General features: G+C 37.3%; 1 protein-coding gene across 1 annotated transcript in view; it reads right to left on the minus strand.

Moving 5' to 3' along the window:
• The window catches only part of MMP16 (matrix metallopeptidase 16), a 188,151-nt gene that overhangs the window by 170,236 nt on the left and 1,459 nt on the right, over positions 1–16,456 (minus strand). The window contains exon 2 of the mRNA XM_021386792.1: positions 15,789–15,975. Coding sequence (XP_021242467.1) covers positions 15,789–15,920 — 132 coding nt within the window. The 5' untranslated portion in view covers positions 15,921–15,975. The remainder of the gene's footprint in view (positions 1–15,788; positions 15,976–16,456) is intronic.

Raw genomic sequence — 16,456 nt, forward strand, 5'->3', positions numbered from 1 at the left:
ACCTCCCTTGAGCTGATGACCACATTTCTTTTGATGCAGTCCAGGATACGGTTTTGCAATCCAGGATATGGTTGGCTTTCTGGGCTGCAAGGGCACATTGCTGGCTCATGTCCAGCTTCCCATCCACCAGTACCCATAAGTCCTTTTCAGCAGGGCTATGCTCAAATCCTTTCATCCCCTAGCTTGTATTGATAGTGGAGATTACCGTGACCCAGGTACAAGACCTCGCAATTGGCTTTGTTGAACCTCATGATGTTCTCCTGGGCCTACTGCTTGGGCCTGTCTAGGTTTCTTCACATGGCAAGGTTTCCCTAGGTCTCTGTAGATTTCATGAGAGCCAATGCATAGGTGATGTTCAGAGTTAACAATTAATGTTTCCACCTCTGTGATTCCATTCTCACCTCCAGACTCTGGTTGATCAGCTTTGGCACAGCGTTGGGTAACTTCCACTGTCACTAACTAATGCACAGACAGTGACAGGAGAAAGTATGCCCATCTCACTTGTAATCTTCTCTTTCAAACCTAAACTTACATCCAAGGAAAACATGCTCATAAGAAAGCAGAAATTACAAGGAAATACAATGCAACGCAGACAAACAATGTGCTGACTCTCAACTGACCTTATGCAACAAATGGCAACAAAATGATTTCAGACTTTTGAAGGCATATCTTCAAAATTGTATGTAAAACCTGAATAAGCCCTTTCCCAATAGACCAGTATGACCCTATTGTAGACTAACACTAAATAGAGTCTTGATTCTCAAGTTTTCAAATCTGCTTAAGTTCTCCATCTACCACAAATGTGTCTGAAGCTAACCCTTCTCTGTGATGCCTGGATGATGCGAGTCCAAAGAAAATACTGTTATGCACAACAAATAAACAATGAAATAATCAGTTTTCCAACATAGTCTCTGACATTAGCATTTTCTTAGAGAAGATGCAAGAAATGGTAATAAGGACATAGATGTTCTGGACTTCCCCTTCACATATCATCTGAGTAGAGTGAATCACCAAGAGGAACAACTCAAAATCAGTTCATGTAAGAACACTCATAGAAAAGATCAGTCATGCCTAAATTAAATGTGCCTGAGACCATTTTCCAGCACACACACACAAAAAAAATGACTGGCACAATAGCTCACCTCTATGCTGTTAAACACAACGTGTGCCTGAATTCAAATCCCTCAAAGGACTTCTCTAGCATCCATTAATTTACCAATAGAGTTATTCTGACTGATACTGAATTTTATACTTTTTGAAACATGACCTGTTATTATGAAACTTAACTCCTGCAAGTTAAATTGCCACGAGCTCGGTATCTTGAGTCAAGAAAATCATCAAATGAAATAAATGTTCCATGATAGAAAAGTTTATCGAAACCTCTTCAGTTTACTATCCATTCTTGAAATCTTTAAAATTAATATACTATAGAATTATATTAGTCAGTTAGGTCTGCAGCAATTTAAACTAGATCAGCATTTTTACAGAGAACCCTCCAGAAAACCTTCAAAAATAGTTTTATTATTTTAATATATTACACATAAACAGTCAGATCTCTTTCAAAATCGTCCAATAATGTGTTCTTTCAGAATAAATCCATACAGTATAAATTGAAGCTCACAGTGAACTCAAGGGATAATTTCTTGTAAGGGATCTGCTTCACCTTATATAAGACTAGTTTTACAGCCATCTGGGGCTGCATTTCCAGTGCTTTCTTGTCTTCAACATTTGCGATTAGGGCTTTACATCTGAGCTGAACATAATGAGTTAAATTCATTCCACTATTTTAGAGACTCTTTGAGTGAATAGAACTCAAAAGCAAAATCTGAGTCTATTGGTACAAGAGCAATGTTCCTCCTTTATTCTTTCAAAACAGACAGCCGCACTGTCCACTGCATTTATCCAATACGTAACAGTGTGTTTCTGTTGAGCTCTTACTTTGAAATTCAAGACTTGCTGCTTCCTTTCTACCTAAATAACATTTTCTGAATCGTAGGAAAGAGATGTGGTAGCTGATTTAAAATGCCTGCTATTATAGGTAGACATAGTTAAAATAATGCTGAACTTCCTGTTTCTTGAACAAGCAGAAACCCTATTGCCCGGTCTTCCAAAGGTCATCCCTTGATTTTCAACTCCTGACACATGCATGAATCACTAAGCGAATTTTGAAGTTTAAATTTATATTTTTAAAGCAGTCAAATGTTTGTCCCCTGCCTCTCCCTCCCTCAAAATCAATATCCACTGAATATGCATCACTGGCATTTTTCTCATGAAAATATTTTCTAAACTGCTACTTTTTTTGTCTCCTTAAGTTTCACATTTTTCAATCAAGGTAAAACAAAAAAATAGCAAAATAAAATAATTTTTAAAGTATCTGATTATATATGAAGAAGGAGGAATTTTATTATCTAAATACTGGTATCTAAATTAACCTACTTATTTTCAAATGATTTTTAGTATGTAACTAAAAGTACACGTCATTACTGACATTGGTACTTTTATGTACTGCTTTTGGATGTCTGTTCTCTGAGACACCACTTCACTACAACTCCATTTGTCTCTCATAGATGCTACAAAATACTGAATTAGAGAATAAAATCACAATCTTTGTTTAAAAGCAGTAAAACATGTGCTTTCCTACTCCAATGAGATAAATCATGGATTCTATAAAAACAAAAGCTCAGTCCCTGGAACACTACTCAGTCACTGCTGCTGCAAACCATTAGCAGTCAAGACAAAAGTTAGGCTAATCAAAGTTAGGCTTCTTCCATGGTCAAGCATACACTGATGCACCAGGCCAATCAGCCAGACACTTTTAGACAGTTTAACAGTGTTAGGTAAAATGTAGAATGCTGATGCTCATCACAACAACCCTTTGAAAAACAGTCTTTGGCAGCAGCTAGAAGTACTTTGACCTTTTGAAGTGGCAAGTTTTAACAGTAGAAAAAATAGAAGCAAATGCTATCTTGAAGACAATCCAAACTGAAAAGCAGTATGAGGTGAATATTGTGACTAGAATTTTAGATAGGTTGTACCTTAACCATTTGGCATGTTTCTTAAGAGTTGGTTTACAGGCTATAATGAAAATATTCTGTTCTTTCTTTAACTGAAGTTCCTGTCATGGATTCAGGAATAGAAAAAATTATCTTGAAAATGTTCACAAAAAAGCTCAAAATCAGAACACAACCAAAAAAATTTCAAAAGCAATTTTATGAATTTTAAACCACACTGGGTCACAATTGGCAGCACTGAATTAAACGTTATTGGAAAAAGACACTTTCATATATGGTGGCTGAATAGTATTAAGTGACAAAATGCAATGAAGCGGAGAAGTCAATCGATGCAATACAATACAAAATTTTGTTCTAATGAGGTAGTTATCGAGGTCTTAAAGTAGACAGACTAATAAGAAAGAATAAACATTATAGTTAATAGCTGTCAGTAGAGACATCAGCCTCACTGAATAAGGAAAATTACAGTTAGACTGAGAGCATAGGGCAAGGAAAGAATCCAGTCCATTACTGCTGCTGACATAAGTTAGACTATATAAGCCCTTTCATTAAATGCTTAGAACTCACCTCAAGTTAACTTTCCTTTCACCCCTAGTACTCTTTCTGGAATTCTTTCACAGTGGTCACTCTTTTAGTGGTATTATACTTCCTTCTAATGACAAGATTCAGTTCACACACAGATATTTTATCTCTACTTCTTTTTGTACCAACTTTAACCTTTATGTACAGGCTGAGACTACAGATTTAAATACCAATACTCAGGTATTAAGTGTAAAAATATACACCTCACTGACACCATTAAAATGTTCAGGGCCTTTTGAACAGCTTGGTGTAAAGTACTGGATTCAATAAAATTAATGGCAAAATCTGACTGATTCTGTTAAGTCTGAATCTCATCAATGCCTTCCAATCAAGACCACTTGACATAGATATCCAATTAGGATAATAAGTAAATAAGCAAACAAGTAGCAATTACAGGTAAAAGAAAACAGAGAAATTATGGGCGGATTCCCTTCTTTCGATCTTTCAACTGTTTCTCCTTATCATTGAGACATGGTAAATGTATGAGCTCTATAAAAAGAAACAATGGAGTAAAAGCTACTTTTCTACATAAATTTGAAGGCTCACTTCTTTCAATGGCTCCATTAATTCTTTGTTCCAAAGAAAAAAAATACTTTTTAATTATTTTATTTGTATTTCACTAAACACCATCAAAGAATTTTCAGCTACACATGTAGCTATTTTATGTCTAGAAACAAGTTTAAATCTATACAGTACTTTCTTTGTAGGAGATTTTAAAGTTAAAAGTCCCACTCTGCCCTTTTCTAGCTATCATGTTAAAACTAATCAGCATGACGAATTTCTTTATTGTGTTAGAGTTGGAACACTAGAGAGGCTACAGTTGCTCTCCTGTCCTCAGCCACTCATAACTTTTACTAAATATCACCAAATACATTGCTCTAACATTTTTAAAGCTTAGTTTCACATTAAGAATCATTTCCTGGGCTGCTGAAAATTCATAGAAGGAAAGGAATATTCATAAAACACACACACACACACAAAACAAACAACAACAAAAAAAACCACTCAAACTCTTACAATGAAACAGAGCTTTTGCTTTTTTTGTTCAAAACTGAAGAAAGAATATATGTCTACAGAATCTAAATATTTTGGTCGAATTTAAACTGACATCACCTCCTTAGAAAGATATTGCATATAGAGAAAAAATATCTAATATCTCAATGGAAAAGACATCTAAGCAATTAATCTATGAAGAACAATGACTCTATCTTTATCTGACAGCTGGGACAAAAAGTGAATTCTCCTGCCAGCCAGGAAAAATGATGGGATTATTCACAAAGGGATGAAAATACTGTTTTTTCTCTAAATGAGCCTGTCAGTGCAAAACAATAGAGTAGAGCTAAATATTACAATGGAAGATCTTCAGGAATAGAAGATTGCAGATATAATCACTCTTCCCTCCCAAATGCAAGCCTAAGAATCAACAGTAGAACTATTATCTCTATAATTACATGATAGCAGAAAAATCAGTCAAACTGTACATCAGGTAGCATACTCAGCTATCTGAAATTTTGAATTTGCAAATAAGTAAACAAGCAAACATAAAAACTGGCCAACAACTCTCTTATTCTGACCCAGTCACTTTCACAGTTCTGAGGCTTAAAGTGTAAAAATAAGTGTAAAAATAAAGTGTAAAAAATAGTGTAAACAAAACAATGAATTAATGTATCCAACTACGATGACATCCAAAGTCTAATATTAACACAGAAATACAAATTTCCATTAAATTAATCCATTAAGTTAACAGAAGTACTTGTAATCAGCTAATTATTCTTTAGGGTCCAAGAGTCTTACCCAGATAAATGAATAAAATGCCATTTTTATTTTTTATTTTTGGAGGATTGTCTATCAGGCAATAGACATTTAGGAAGTTTATTCCTCAAAAATACGTATTCTAATTACTTTTTGTAAAAATGCTCAACGTTCTGTTCTCTCCCTTTAAGGGCAAAAATAACTGCTTAGTGGTTTGTGTGTTTAGGGAGGAAGGACAGCCTTTAAAATCACTTAGAGTAAGGCATCAAAAAACTGTCATGAGCACTGTTTGTAAAATGTGCCTCTGTAGATTAGTATGTTGTACACTGATTTAAACAGGCTCAGGCCTGGTCTCATTACGGTTGAAAGCAAAACTGTCTTGATGTCATTGGAGAAATGCTTTGTTCTTTACACCTGTAAATATTTAGAATATGTGAAATCTGAAGAGGTAGGAAAGTGTTATCCTCTTGTGTTATGTGATAAATGTATTTAACGATATGTGGGGTGTGAGAGAGAGAAGGTACTCTACAACAGTGCAGTTCTGTTCTTGGCTTTGTCCAGACATATTAGCATCTACTGTGACTTGAGAGGATCTACATTATCAGAGAACAGCAAATATGTCACTGGTCCTGCTTTTCTGGAACATTATCTAAAGGTCAAGCAAGCAAGACAGACAACACAATCTAAGTAGGTACTTAGGCCATTGAAATGAAAAGCACCCTTGCAGAAAGAAGGAATTCAACTCCAAATTAAGACATCAGAATCCCAGCATCTACCTCAGAGAGACCCATATGTACAAGTGTTTTGACAACCTCTACCCTCATTAAAATCTGGAATAGAATTCAGTTACCTAAAGAGAAGAGCCTAGTACCATCTGAGATGACTTAGGACACATAGCCCAGCTTCTAGTTGCTAACCTAAAAAGAGGAAGCTTCCATAGGTCCTGTGTTATTCCTAACTGGAGTCAACTTTGAACTATTATTGCCAGTAGCCAAAAGAGAAGTCTACTGAAAGGAACACTTCCAGTTTAGTTTTCCCTAATGTACATTTACCAGGGTCTTTTCAAGTTCAATTTTGAAAGTCCCATCGCTGTAGATTTTAAAACTTGACTTTACAAAATGCCAGCAAATATCCAATAGTAAGCAATCCAGCATTGGCAGAGAAATAGGTTCTTTAATAGTCTTTCCCCATCTCTAATATCAATGATTTTATGGTTCAACAATGACTGATGTCTTTTCTTGGCAGCAGGCAATGGGCTGTACAAAGACAAGCTGAAGAAAACAAATGAAAAACAAACAGAAAAATGAGACAAGAAAGAAAGAAGCAAGGAAAGGAAAAGTTATGAGAAAAGTGGAAGGAAAGAAGTTTATAAGATGAACTTAAGGTGCAGGTGCCTCGAAGAAGACGATTCAGTTTCCAGTTCTACACTTACTATGTCAGTATAGCAATTTTTTTATTACTTCACCACCTCATCTTCCACTATTAGCTGTTTAATAATCAGAGAAATGTCAGCAGCAAGTCTGCCTATTTGTGGTGTCTAATAAACACATAAATACCCGGAGCAGTGAAAGTCCAATCTTTTATTAAATTTCATAAAAATTCACATATATTAAGCAAAAAAGGTTAGATACTGTGATAACAAGATAACATGAATGTTTGTGAAATAATTCAATTATTTAATAGCTCACTCGCTTAAAAATAGAACACTTTTAAATTTTGCACTGAGCAACATTTGCAGTTTGATCTGAAATCCATTTTATTATTTAAATACATTTTGAAGCAGACTAATTGACTTTGCATTTGGGTATCAAGGGTTTTCTTATTCAAACTTTCCTTCTGAAACAGAATGTGATACACTGTATTCTTCAGTTGTCTTATCACATCTTCCATGTAATCCTACTGACTATATTCTTTAGTACTTACATTAAGAAAAAAAAGGAAAACAAGAAACCTAAAACAGAAGCAAAAAAAAAAAGATGTAAAGTTTTATTACAGACACATTTGTTTTACCTTTTCTGATCTGGTACTTTTTTTCTTGAACACCTTCATTACTCCATTAATACACAGATAACCAAACTGAAATACTCAATGTATTTTTTATGTTATTTCCTTACTGGTTTTTGTTTTGTTTTTAAGAAAGAAGTAAAACTGTCCTCAGACGAATGATAAAGAAACATTTGTGTCTGTTCAGCATCACTTCTCTTCTATTGTTCTTGCCATATATTGGAAAAAATAGGAAATACTCTTCAATTACTTTAATGCAAAATTGTGGAAGCTAAGTTAAAAAGATGATAGCTCTTGCTATCAATATTGACAACACTGCTATCAGTATGAAGACTCATGATGGAATTGGACACACAATCCAGATCTCCAGCCTCCAAATACAGTGCCTCAATCACTAACATCATCTTATTTTTCCTACATATTTCAACATACATACAACACAGATAGAGATAATAAAAACGTTTCCAAGGATGACGTACTGTACAAGTAAGGAAGGACAGAAGTGTCAGAAGCCAGCACTTCACAATTAATTAATTAAATTTTTTTAAAAAAGGAATACAGTTCTGTTTTTTTATATTTATATATAGATATCTAAACATATATATAAATATATATACGTAGAGCCAAGAAGAACAAAAGTCTCACTTGCAAAGATCAAAATCTTGCTGTATATTAAGCTATATGAATCTATTATTGCTAGCAATAATAATTAACTTTATTGTGTGGAAGACAGATCATTTATTTCATTTGCAATTAAATACATTGCTACTATTCTGCACAGCGTGTAAAACACAGTATATAGACAAACACAATCTGTCAGTTCCTCTGTGAAGACAGTGGGTCAAAGCAATTTCCTAGAAGAATATCACACAACCAAAGTCTGAGGTAAGAACAAAAAATCTGACAGGATCATCACCTTCAGTTCCGGATACAGTACAAGAAGGAAGCAATTTCCTCTTTGGTACATTTCATAAAAATCTGTTGTCACATTTAAAGGAAGCATGCTCCTTCCCAGTGAAAAGGTTGTTTGTTCCTATGTTTTGCTATCTATTTTTTAAAGAAGTTGCTCATTTTCCCTCTGCCTTTGAGCTGATAACTTTCTGAAAAAGGAAGTCTCCCCCTTGCCAACCTGTATTTCACACTTGTAAGTGGAGACTTGTCAGCAAAAACAAATGGGATCAATGAGATAAAAGGACAGTGTCTCTACAAGATCATGTGGAAAAATGCAATTAAAAAAAACTCTGAGTTTAGCATTTCTTTCCAAATGATCTATACAACTACAAAAACAGTTCAATTGTTTCTGAAATATAAAAATGCAGATCATCATCTTCATGTACTACAGACATGTTACGTGAGGAGGGAAAGCTGATGAAAATCCATACCGATTTGTCTTACAGCAGTTACTTTGTCCCCCATACGCACAGCCTGGTATGAACAGTACTGGTGAGTCAATACAATTAGAGGCTCAAAGTGGAGGGCACCAGTCCCAGAGAGAGAAGCAAAGCCACTTGTAGACCAAGCAGTAGCAACAGAGAGACAAATCACTTTCTACCCTAACCCTACAGTGACACTCTCTTAAGATGCAGCCATAGGGAAACTGTCCCAATGCTGCTCTCAGTGTACAGAGACATCTTCTCTGAATAAACTACAGTACAACTGCTCCATTCTGAAGAGCTATTCTACACAAGGGTCAATCAAAATATTATCAAAAAAGAACTAACAAAAAAGGCAAAATATTTGCCATCAAGAGTCACAAAACAATCATCAAATCATATGCTTTATGAATACATTTTCACACAGTGTAATAAAAACTGCTGTTTTCTATAGAGAGAAAGCAGGAAGCGACTTTAATGTTCTATGGAATTGTTGAGGCTTATTGCTTCAGCACTTCCCCATCACAACAGATTTTAATCCCTGATTTTTCAACTCCTTATCAAATGCTGAGTTCAAGCCTCAGTGCTTGGGTTTAGATTGCCTAATGCTATGCAGTAGAATCAACAGGAGATAAGTTTCCTCATACTCTGAAGTCTTGATCTTGAAATTAATAGGAGATTTTAAGCATGACAAAAACACATGTCCAAGCTCCTAAATCAATTATGTGCTGTAATATCTCAAAAGGTATGCTAGGAGTATTATAATCACAGCTGAAGTGCAGATAACTCCACAGCTGGTATAAAACAGCTGTTAATATATAAACACTTTACCAGCAGTTTCAGTTAATAAGTAAAACTACAGAAATATTATTTTTCTATTTCTGTAATTTATGTCAATTTTAATTCATCACATAAATAAGTTGTTAGCACTTAATTGCTCTTACTGTACAACAAAGATGCTTATAATGAATGATGATAAGCAGGAACATGAATGAACAGTTGCCAGGCAACCAATAAATAAAGGTTCCAAATAGCGTGACCTCTCTTTAAAAGATAAAGCTCTAATCATAATTATTTTTCAAATCCCTTTCTGTGCCAAGTAAAATCATGTTTGCAGCGCTAATCCTGGTCCTCCTCATACAAAATGAAACTAAATCCATCATTTGACATATCACAGTTAACAAACAGATTCAACCTGTTCCTTCAGATTATGGTCAATAGTGTGGTTTGAGGACAGCGAACACGTTAGACAATAAACTGAAATCTGAAACAGGAAGGTGAGAAGCCTCAAACAATGTAATGAGGGTAACGTAAAAACTTATATTGCTGCTTTAAAGAGCTTCAAAAAGTATCAATATGAAGTCCTTTAGGTTTTAGTTTCACAGTCATGCAGGAAAGCAGAAGGATGAGACAGACTTTAAAATACTGAGACCAGATACAGTTTGATTTTTTTTTTTTTTTAATTCTATGTAATACCACATTCTCTCTTTACAAACTCTTATAATTCAGTCTTGCTGAGTGTGTAAGGAGTGGTGCCTAGAGCAAGCACTGACCTTTTAGATGGATTCAAGTAAAACTGACAAAGAGCAGCATAAATCTTAAATCAGTTAAAGAAGATGGTGTATCCACTCTGAAGAAACAATGAATGGGTAGGCAGATTTACACTGTTCCACTGCAGGACGTCTTCTAAGTAATGGAAGAGCAAAATGCTTTGGCTTGTTCAGGGCTTTTTGGTGGGCTAATAAAGTTTGTCTTTATTTTAGTACGATCTCACATCAGAAAACAATAATTTCCATTTTATTTCTTTTTCTTTAGTAAAATTGAGAACCACTAATAGCTGTGATGCTCAAACACTAAGCAGTCAGAAATTTGCAGTAGGAAGAAAAGAGGAAAAAGAGTGATAAAAAAAAAATCTGCCTTGCATCTAAGGTATAACATACTAGGCCACTGGTGAACTCTTTGGAACAGGGACCATTTTTTCAATCCAAATTTGAAAAAAACACAGGCAAAAGAATCCGTAAGGTTCCCCATAATCTTTTAAACACAAAATATCTCATACTTCTTAATAGAAAATTGACCTACTGTAATTTCTGTAAAAATTGTTTTAATTATAGCAGAGAGTGTATTCTGCTGATTAGTAGTCTCCACATATATTTCTGAATATCAAATGAGAGTCCACTTATCATACAGCAGCTATTTGCCTTTTGTAGTAGAAAAGCGTTTTGTCATGTGTCAGGAAAAAAACTTCTTATTTTCACAGAAAGACAACTCATTTAGTAGACATTCAATGGCAAGACTCAGAACTTAAATAACTGAGAATCATACATATTGTCTGCATCTAAAAAGAATGCCGAAGACTCTTTTTAGGACACATGGCACTATTTACATCAAAGACACCTTAATTGATTCTCCATATTAATTCTTGCATTTTAACAAGTTACAAAAATACAGAATTCTGTTTGCAAACCCGTTAACCAATGCCACTAGCCTACAAGTGTGTAAAGGTGATACTTGAAGAGTTTCTCCCTCCCAAATGTTTATCTCTTTTCAATTTCCAGCTGAAGAACTGTACCGTTTTTGAGCTTAAAAGACCCCAGAGCTTATGGAAAAAAAGGTCATGCATTAGCACTCAACAGGCGCTGGACATTAATTGTAAAGTTTTTTAATAATGAAAACAATGGGATTCTCAGCTCCTTATTGCCATGGAGGAAATCAACAGTATTTTCCTGAAGTTTTGATTCTACTGTATTTTGTTTCACAATATGATGCAATTTATTTATCACTCCTTTGGAAATGGAAGGAAGGAAAAGACTTTATTGCTTTAATTAACTGTTCACACTAAAATAAGACTCATTTTAAGATCTCCCCTATGAATTCAGGTCTATATATTTTGCACTAGAAGAAAAAACACAGTTTAACTGTCTGCTTAAGAAGAGAGATGATGAAGCATGCTTTGTAGTGTTTACCAAATCACAGACATGGTGAATGAAATTTGGTCTGATTCTAAAAACGCTTCCTTACTCAGCAGGCTTTATGCACACACTCAGCTGATACAGTTCCTCTCAGGAATAAGAATATCCGGTGTTATAATCCAATACGAATCTTATTCTAGATTCGTGATGACTTCCATCCAAGATGTTATTGTTTCAGTAACCATTTTTCCCTTTATTATGGTAACGTTGCTTTCTAACTTTTGAATTAAATATTTAATAGTATTAAATATACACATACTTGAAATTTAAATATACATTATATCAGAAGATGAATTCATAGGTTAATACCAGCTCAAACAGTATAACAATGTTGGCTTTAGGAAAACATAAAAATATCTATATAGTGAAAGATCATATGCTGAATATGCTGACACCCCCAATAACACACAAAGGCATTATCACTGAACAACACAAGTTACTGATACTATAGCGAGACGCTCAGAGGAAAAAAAAAACAATTGGTTGACTCAGAATATCACCATCTATCAGATTACAGTAACAAACTATCTTGTGTTCGCTTGCTTCAATTTTATGATTTAAATGTTTCTTTTAATAACAATTGTTCCATTCACTATTTCATTGATGGATATTTTCTCCTGTTTGTGTATGGACATATTTTAACGTAGTAGGAAAAACACTTTACATCAATAGACATATTCTTCCATTACTGCAATTACTTACTGATGTTAAGGTTTTAGAGCAATAGTTCAGCACTGAGGATAGGGAGCTAACAACATACTCCTTATTTCTCATCATGACATCAAAAGAAAAGTTTCATCAAAATACTAATGGTAAACAGTGAACTTCAAAAATCAATGCTAAAATCCTTCAACAAATAAGAGTATGCAAATCTTAAGCTTCATCACTTAAACCACCCATTTACAATCACCTCATTCAGCTTTACCACAGCCTCTCACTGTAGGTGTGTCCCTCCCAAGTCCCATACTCCATGGCCCGAATCCTACTCAGCCATGTCTATCACGTACATGAATACTATATACACGACTACATTTCAGAATTGACAACTCAGCTATCAGTGGAAACTTGAGAACTTCATTCATATAGATGTTTGGTTAAAAGAAATTCTACAGAGAGACAATAAAATTACAAAGAAAGAATAGCAATGTTCACACAAGCTTGTAAACTTGAGCTTTGTGCTTTTCTTTTAAAAGACATTTTTATGTAGTATCTTTGAGCTACAGTAGTATCTCCTAAGAACTGCTCTGGCCCACAGTCCAACAAACCTGCATTGAAACAAACAAATGCTCAAAACTGCTACACAAATGTTTCTTTTCAGTCATGAATATGGCTTAACTGAGACAGAACAGTAAGAGGAAATAAAAGATCTCTACATTTTATAATGTTCAACAGGTATTATCCGTACTGTATTTAGAAACAGGAAATAATAATAAAATCCCCTTTCCAGCCATTCTAAGTATTTGTTCAGTGATATTTAATTCATCTAAATGCACATCACTTCTTTCATGAACTCTGCTTTGTGTGTTTATTCTTGTTGCCATAAGAAACGTTTGTCATGCATTTACACAATGTACTATCAAATAATATTGCACTTGCGCTGACAGCATAATACATTCAATGCTGTTGCCAACATTTTTTCCTCAAATTTCCCATATTTTTCAGTAGTTTTGCTGTTCTCAACAAAAGGAAGTTGAATTTTCAGTGCTATCCAATCTCAAGTCTTGCTAGACAGGATTAGGTAGACTAGGACAGGATTATGTCACAGACAGTGGTCAAAAAGGGTGGCCTAGGGAAAAATCACATATTAGGATGACTCTTGAATACGAGAGTATTTCCTCAGAACCAGAACACTCTTCTGGCCACCAGCAATCTGTGGATCAAAGACTGTAATATGAAAAGAAACTAGGAGAGCTGGCATATGAAGAACTAGGAGCAAGAGGTGTATTTCAAACAGAAGACATATATGCTCTCATTACGCAGACTACTTCATTCCACTCAGCAGTGTTTCTTGGTCTTGGTATTGTCTTTCACCCTCAAAATGCGCTGTTTTCCATATGGAAGAGGTGTCAAAAATGAAACCATTTCCCTTCTTTCCTCACAAAACCTCCCTCTGACTGTAGTTGGCCTGCTGTTCCTATTCCACTTGACTAAACCAATCTTTCTCCTCCCACACTAGCTCCATCTGCTGCCCGTCTCTCCAGCAGAGCCAGATGCCAGCAAAGCAGACTACTGTGGGAGGAGAAAGTTCTGTCGCTGGAATTTCTTTCCTATACCCTGCAGGGGGCCAGCCTGTGAAGCCTGAGGAAGCTACAGGGAGCAACTTCCTCTCCTCCACGCGGCTTCCCTCTGCTCATCAGTAAAGAAGGCAGCTGAGGACAGGAGCAAAAGGATAAAGCTTTATGGTGCACTCTGAAATTTGCAACTTCTGTACTTATATTGTAACAGTCTTGCAACTGGACTTCAGACTCAACCCAGCACACTACACACTTCATAAGCACACAAGAAGACACAAGTCCTGCCCTGAAGAGCGTACAATGAAACAGAAGCAGAGATGTGCATTTATTTGTGATAAGGATTGAGAAAGTGTGACTGGAGTGTAGGTGGCAGACTAAAAGAGGACAGGATTTTCGATCAGGGGAGATCTTAATGATGGAGTAAATTACTGTACTCTCTGGAGAGAAAGAAGTCAAAGAGACAAGCTGATGTTGTGCGTTGCTCAGCAGAAAGGAGGGCTGTATGTGGCAAGGGAAACTACCAGCAGAGAGGGAAAGGCTGGACTGAAAGCGGAGAAGGAAAGAAAAAGTGATTTTTGTTATGTTTGAGGTGATCGTATATGAGGCAGCAGGAAAGGTACGGACTTCAGACTGAAACGGACGAAGAAGCATCTGCAGAAGCAGTCTTGCCACAGTAGCAAGAATGAGTGTCACTGAGCGAGAAAAGAGCTCAATATAAAGCAAGCCAGCGTACATATGTGTGAGACAGAAAAAAAGGCACAGGCTTCATTTCTATGAGAGAAAGCTTTGTGAAAACATCAGACGAGAGAGATGAGAAACAGGAATGGGTGAGGGTGATGTATGGGTGCAGCAGAAAGTTTGGAGTGGGGTTGGCAGGACTGAAGTAAGAGAAGGAAAACAGATCCACGAGAAAAGTGATAAAACGCATGTGAAGTTGAAAGAGCAAATGTAAAGAGACACATAAAGAGAAAGATGAAATAGAACAGCCAGGGAAAGAGAGAGAAACACATCACATTGAGAAAGATGAGGAAGAAGGGCTCACAACAGAATGTGTGACAGACAGGAAATAAAAGGAGAAAGAAGATGTGCTAATAAGATAAAGACAGTAAAAGATCATTACTTAATAGGTCGAATTATGTAAAAAACACCAAACTGGAAAACTGGGACTATACAGGAGAGTGACTAGAAACCAGTGTTCGCTGAATTCACATTGTGTCTGTAAACTCTTAGGATCTGCCCCGTCTAGGTTCCCTGTGTTCTAATCTGCTTTTTCACTTAGAAAACAATGTATTTCCTGGACCTCCACACCCTCTAACTTTTGTGTTATATTTGCACCTTTATGCCATTTGTTTCACCGTTTCTAGTGGCAACTCTTTGTGTTCGATTTAAATGGGTAATGCTCTTATTTTGTCGAATACTTGACCACAAAGAAACGTGCCCAAAATTTCAAGTTTCCTTCGTCCTGTCCCCATAACACACTCTTCTACTAATTCTTCTTTCCGAATTAAGAAAGAAGGAAAGAAAGATGGGGAAAACTCAGCAACACAGCGGTATCCTGCGTCCCTGAGACTTCCCCGAGCTGCTCCCCAGTTCCTCCCAGTGCCCGGGCTGAGGTTTCCCATCTCCCACGGGAGAGGGCAGGGGAGGCAGGGCAGGGAGGGATCCCCCTTCGAAACGCATCCCTAGGGCGGGGAGGGAGCGCGCTGCCGGCTGCGGGAAGGAAAGCCAGCACGACCGTGTGCCCTGGATGCTGGCTGACATGGCTGGCTGGTTTATTTCATTTAGGGGATAAGGAAAAGGGATGGGGGAAAGGGAGAGGAGGAAGCGCACGCTCGCACACACGCACACGACTGCTCTTACCTCCACATTGAAATACTGCTCCGCTTTGCACACTGTAGCACATAAAATCCAAAGGCAGGTTTGCAAGAAAAACACCCTGGACTGAGACACGAAATCCAACCGGCTTCCAGTGCTGAGTGCGAGTACGATCATAGTGAACTGTACTTCAATGGATGGAAGGTCTCTCTCTCTCTCTCTCTCTCCTTTCCTTAAACAGACACACAAACAAACCAGCCCACTCCCGTGTCGGTGAGGAGCCCGTAGCGCAGGTTCACCCACAACAGGGGAGGAGGAGGAGGAGGAGGAGGAGAAGGACCAGACACTTCCCAGATCGGGCGGCGACAGCGGGCTCAGTTCTCGCTCATCCTCACCGCCAGCCCCGACAGGAGGGAATGTGGCGTCCGAGTGCAGCCGCAGCTCCTACACAGCTCTTCTGCCCAGCAGCAGCAACCGCCTCCCGTGCCTGCCCTCCCTCCCTCCTTCTCCTCCTCCTCCTCCTCCTCCTCCTCTTCAGCCTCCTCCCCCTCCTCTTCCTCCTCCCACTCTGCCTCCTCACGAGGAAGGCCGAGCGGGCTGGCTGGCCGGCCAGCCAGTCGCCGGCTCGGCTCGGCTCGGCTCGGCTCGGCTCGGCTCGGCTCGGCTCGGCTCGGCTCGGCTCGGCTCGGCTCGGCTCGGCTCGGCTCGGCTCG

Source organism: Numida meleagris, chromosome 2 (assembly GCF_002078875.1).
Source record: "Numida meleagris isolate 19003 breed g44 Domestic line chromosome 2, NumMel1.0, whole genome shotgun sequence".
Lineage (NCBI taxonomy): Eukaryota > Metazoa > Chordata > Aves > Galliformes > Numididae > Numida > Numida meleagris.